The 5,627-nt window shown below is 46.0% G+C and overlaps 1 protein-coding gene across 1 annotated transcript; it reads left to right on the plus strand.

The window, feature by feature from the left end:
- Positions 1–425: 425 nt before the first annotated feature.
- On the plus strand, positions 426–4,452 carry LOC147307746 (uncharacterized). Its single transcript, XM_086272953.1, has one exon. The coding sequence runs from the start codon at positions 2,000–2,002 to the stop codon at positions 4,205–4,207; it is 2,208 nt and encodes a 735-aa protein (XP_086129079.1). The 5' UTR covers positions 426–1,999; the 3' UTR covers positions 4,208–4,452.
- The last annotated feature ends 1,175 nt before the right edge of the window (positions 4,453–5,627 follow it).

Consider the following 5,627-nt stretch of genomic DNA (forward strand, 5'->3'; position numbering starts at 1 on the left):
GTTTTTTTCCAACTCCTCCTTCTGTGTAACCTTCAGCTTTTAGCAGTTCAGCACCTTTGTTTTCAGGTTAAATTCGTTTTTTTTTTTTTTTTTTTTATCTCATTCAATATTTTTAACTCAAAATTCAGCAATTAATTCATTTCAGTGCATACATTCAGATTCAAGCATTCACACTGCAGTTTCTTCAGAAAATGCACTTTCTAGTTAGTGTGAATGCTTGAAAAGCATTCACAGTATTGTTCTTCTAATCTTTATTATTATTATTATTAGTGTGAATGCTTGAAAAGCATTCACAGTATTGTTATTCGAATCTTTATTAGTGTGAATGCTTAAAAAGCATTCACAGTATTGTTATTCGAATCTTTATTATTATTCTATTTTTTTATTATTATTATCTATTCCGTACGTTTTTTGAAAGCTGAAGAAAATATAATCTGATCAAACATTATTCAGCTTTAAATATTGTTCAGCTTTAAAGTTACTGTGCAACTGTGTAATAAAAATGTGCTCACGACTTTGGCCTTGAGAGCGATAAGAAGCGATCGCCTCATCCTGCAGGTGAAAGATATCTGCAAGCGAAGAGACTAGAACACCCAAGGCCGCTTTCCTTTTATGGAGTTGTTTTTCTGCTAATGCAGCACTTTCCTCACAACCCCCTCCTGTAAGTTTTAGAGAATATATACCCATCCTCACAGCAAATATTAGGAATCTCCTGATGTGAGCTGTGTTGAGAGGTTGTCTCTGTCTCAATAAAAGTTCACTGATTCCCCATCTGCAGCAGGTGTCCGGTTGTCTTCATTCTCCGCCAGCCTGGTTAAGTCAATTCCTCCTTAACATCTAAAAGAACCTATTTAATGAAGGAAGACGGGTTCACTTTGTGTTTAATATTATTCTATTGCTGTTGTTGTTTTTTTTATATCCTTCAATTGGCGTCACGGAACAGGATCCGCTCCAGGTCAACTGGATCGGATGGGAGGACATCGGCAGTGGTCTGAGTGAACGGAGTTTGGACAAAAGCTGTGTGCACACAAAAACAAGGTAAGCAGACCTTTTATTTCTGCTATATTGAACATTATAAAAATACTTAGTGTCCAAACTCCTAGTAATTCATAACCAAAATTGTCTGGCTTACTTAAGGCTTGCTGAGAATCAGACAAGTGAATAAGAGATAAGTGAATAAGAAATAAGTGAATAAGTGAATAAAGATAAGAGTGAACTGAGGTCTGACCACGGTTGCAGCCGACGGGTTGCTCTCCGGTGTCGGATATATACCTCAGTGCAGGTCTGGGACCTTGAAAGGGTTTATTAGTAACGCCTTTCTAAACAAATTAAAAGGTTAAAGGCCTTGAGAATATTTTTTAGTAATATTCTCTAAACTACAGAAGGGTTAGGAAGGCCCAGAGGACTTTATTAGAAAAGATCCTCTAAAACTTAAAAAGGAGAAGTACTGGTTGGAGTCCAAAGGAGGGGTCCCTTTGATCAATAGGAGAAAACGGATCTCTTCTTAAAACCCCGATGATTTTAGTGTTTTAAATGTTTTGATGTTCTGTTTGATATTGGACACACATAAATACACGCTGAATGCTTGCTGTGGAACACTGGGCAGGACATTTTGGTTCTCCGTTGTTCACAGATTACACAATTAAAGGAACTAAGTTCCTCTTTTGGTTAAAATAATACACCACACATAGAATTTTTTTTTTACACATTTATTACATACATAAGGAGGGTAATGAGTGACTGCAGGTAATGTATGAAGTGTGAATGAGACGTGTGAACAAGGTGACAACCAACTAGCACCCCTATCAGGAAGCTCTAGGCAAGGTTACCCGCCAGACTCCGGTTTGGTAGAAGCTTGGTAACACCTGAAGGGATATTTCAGTGCTGACTCACCTTTAAAGCAGCGCCCCAGCTGTTAGTGCCTAACAGAGGCAGAAACCCAGCTGGCCCAAATTCTCCTTTAAAATCAATAAAAGAATACTCCTCCATTGACAGTAAAATGGATGGAGAATTAGATCGAGAAACTAATGATGATGGTTGGGGTCCCGGTGTTATTCTTAGCACATTGGGAGAACAATTAACATGTGTTGAGACAGTCATCAACTCCACACACCAGCCTAAAGAAGCAAAAAAGCAGAAAGAGTCATTGAGGAAAACAGCTGAAAGGTTAATGAAAGAAAAGGGAAAGGACGAGGGGAGTAGTGGTAACTGGGGAATAATTTGGCAGAATAAGGCTATGCAGGCAAAAGAGAAAGAGGAAGAAGCCAACTCAGCAGCAGCAGGTGCAGGTGTGATGAGCGGGGTGAGACACAGAAAGGAAGCAGATAAGCACGCAGGCCGCAAAGCTAAATTTAATCACTGGGTGTGTTTATGGGAAACTGCAAAACCACACATGAAGAAAAATAGGTCTCAGCCACCTCCCTATTCTGCCTCAACTCCTCCCTCAGCAGGCATATATCCGGTACTCAATATCTCTGGTGGAATAATGACTATTGGAGAAGAACCGCCCGTAGCTCCAACTCCCATAGATACCAAGCATCTTTGCCCAGGAAGCTCCTCTCTGTCGGCGACATCCTCAGCTAGTAGTAGAGCCCCCTCTTCCATGTCCCATTGTTTTGGAACCGGATCTGAGGGCCTAACTGACCCATTTGCGAGCGCACCATTTGCGGTTCGAATGAACAGACAGGAACCCACTGAACAACAATTAACTGATCTAGAAGCAGCATTACGCAGCTGCTTAAATGAACATAGGTCAGTGGTCCAGGTGAATAATCGTGTTGCGTCAGCCCCTCTTTCCCGGTCCAACCCCTTTGCCAGCACTCCTGTCGCTGTTAAAGGAGATCTGACCGCTACTGCAAAAACTGAGCCTGGCACTTCACCAAATGTCACAGTTACCATGTCTTTGGTGGGCCGTCAGGATCCGGAAACACAGATGAGTTTAGCCCACGTTTTTGCTGACACTGCTACCCCACCAGGCGGGGGAAAAACTGAGGATACTGATGATGAACTCAGTGACCTTAACAATACACCCCCCTCTACCCCTCACAGTTTAGGATATCAGACTAGATCTAAGGGCCCTGTGCCTCAGCCTCCAGGCATGTTTCCCCTGGTCCAGACTAAAGCGCAACGTAGACCAGTGTATCAACCTTATTCATTCGGAGATGTCCAGGCCCTAGTGGACAAACTCCCTGACATAATGGAGGGAGGGAATGCCTGGTTGGCTGGTTTGGATAAATACACAGCTGGACAGGACCTCGCACTGGGAGATTTTAGAGCTATTATAACTAGGTGCACATCCCGATCTCAGGCAGCGGACCTGGAACAAAATGCGGGTACTACCACGCATGAGAACGAGGTGCCACTAATGCAGGCCTTGAGGTTTATTGGACCGGCCCTGCGCAAACAATTCCCACCCAAAAATCAAGGCACCTTACAGAAATTTAAATGGGAGGGAAAGCAAAATCCCACCCATTATCTAAATCAGGCTGTTGAAGACTGGGTGAACCATACAGGTCATCACCCCAGTAGGACTTGTTCACAGAGCATGTGGTTTAGAAGGGCGGTGCTGAGGGGCATTCCGGAGTCAGTAAGCCAGAAAATGGAGGATAATCCTGATTTGCAGGACTGTGACTTTGCAATCTGGAAGAAACATTTGATTTTTAATCTTAACAAAGTGCAGATTAAGTCTGATGATAAAGCGGAGAGCGTCGAAGATTTACAGTTGCAACTGTTGAAGGTTCAGCTGCAGAAAGCTAAGAACGACCTGGGTGGAAAAGGTGACAAGCCTAAAAAGCAGCTTGTGGCCGCTGCGGCTCCCCCTCCTGGTCCAGTTGCCCCTGATTTGTATCCGAACCCGTGGCCAGCTGATCCACAGCCCCCCCAGTATGGTGCTTATCACTCCCCGGCCCCTTATGGGCAGAGAGGTTCCCCATTTGGAGGAAACAGAGGTGGTTTCAGGGGAAGGGGTCAGATGGGAGGTGGTAGGGGAGGCCAGATGTATGTTTGTTTCCGGTGTGGACAACCTGGACACTGGGCTAAAGCGTGCCCTTTGAACCCGGCTGCTGGAAGAGGCAGGGGAGCCCGTGGTGGGCCCTATCGGCATCCTGGCCACAGAGGTGGACCTCGTGGTGCTTTAGTTGAAGTGCCCCCGGCCCCACAGATGCCTGTGATGGGGTGGGAGTACTACGAGGGTGGTCCCCAGCTATAGGACACCCCACAGACTGCCCAGGACGGTGAAGGGACAACGGCGGACCCTATGCTGTCCATAACTGTAGATAGAAGAAGAAGCAGCTTTTTAGTGGACACTGGAGCTACGTACTCCACCATTAAGGATGTTGCTCGTGAAAGACTTACTGACACAGTGATTACAGTGGTGGGCATATCTGGGGAACCTAAAACTCTGCCTTACACCGTGCCCCTCCCCACAACGGTTGGAGATCAGACTTTGTTACACAGCTATGTTTGTTCGAAACAGGCGCCTGTGAATTTACTGGGAAGAGACTTGTTGATTAAATTAGGAGCCACAATACTCTGCTCTTCACAAGGCCTAACTGTAACTCTCCCTACTGGGGTTGTGCTTCCCTGTTCTAATGGGCCAGAGGGAGGTGGTCAGTTTCTGCTGCAACCCTCCTCCTGTTTGGCGGACTCTGCTGACATCTACTGGGCATTATTGGAAGTTGAAACACCTGCTGAACCAGGAGTTTGTACTGCTTTTCAGCAATGGCGGCCGTGGCTCTCACTCCTGCATCCTTATGTCCCTCCCCCTGACCCACCTCATGTTACACTGTTTTATGACAGGCATGACACCACCTGGTACCAGCACATGTTCCAAGAGCAGTGTGAGGGGCGGGCTTGGTCTTTGAGCATGTCGTGCATTTTTGCGGCACCGGAGGGAGTGGCAGCAGCGGTTACTTTTACAACAGATCAATTACAGTGGTACATGATGTCTGATGAGGCAGCTCCCCATGTGTCACTGGCCTTACATCCTGGACACCAGGCTAAGGAGCTGGGTGGAATGGTTAAACGTTCCCTTGCGGCCACTGACTGGACACCTACAAAACTCCCACAGGTTTTGTTTTCTCCATCTACCAAGACATACCAAATTTTAAATGATTGCTTTAATTCCGCAACACTGCAACATGGAGTAGTCAGCGGGTCACATGGCAGAGAACACACAGACCACTGTGATGCTGCGCCTTTACTCGACTCTCTTCCAGATTGTTTGTGGTCCCTTGGACCCACAGATGTAGGTTTAGTTGATGTGGAGCCAGTCTCTTTTCAACTGTCATCTGCTACCCCTTTGTGGCAGCCTCAGTACCCACACAAACCGGAGGCTGAGGCCGGGATTGCAGAAACAATTTCTGGTTTGGTCACTGCCGGTGTCCTGGAGCCCTCCTGCTCTAAGTGGAACACGCCCATCCTACCCGTTGAGAAAAAAGGCACGGGGAAGTTCAGAATGGCACATGATTTGAGAAGGATTAATGCCTTACTTGGCACTCCTACTTTGCCTGTGCCTAATCCTTATGTTGCCTTGACCAACCTCCCACCATCTCATGCCTGGTTCACCTGCATTGACTTGGCTAATGCCTTCTTCTGCCTCCCACTTCGTGAGTCACTGCGTGACATTT

Source organism: Aulonocara sp. 'chitande type north' Nkhata Bay, linkage group LG18 (assembly GCF_057382095.1).
Source record: "Aulonocara sp. 'chitande type north' Nkhata Bay isolate Kocher_YH1m ecotype deep benthic linkage group LG18, A_spYH_male_GT1.1, whole genome shotgun sequence".
Taxonomy (NCBI): Eukaryota; Metazoa; Chordata; class Actinopteri; order Cichliformes; family Cichlidae; genus Aulonocara; species Aulonocara sp. 'chitande type north' Nkhata Bay.

Coding starts and splice junctions, on each gene's coding strand:
- LOC147307746 (XM_086272953.1), top strand. CDS start 2,000: ATGGATGGAGAATTAGATCGAGAAACTAATGATGATGGTTGGGGTCCC.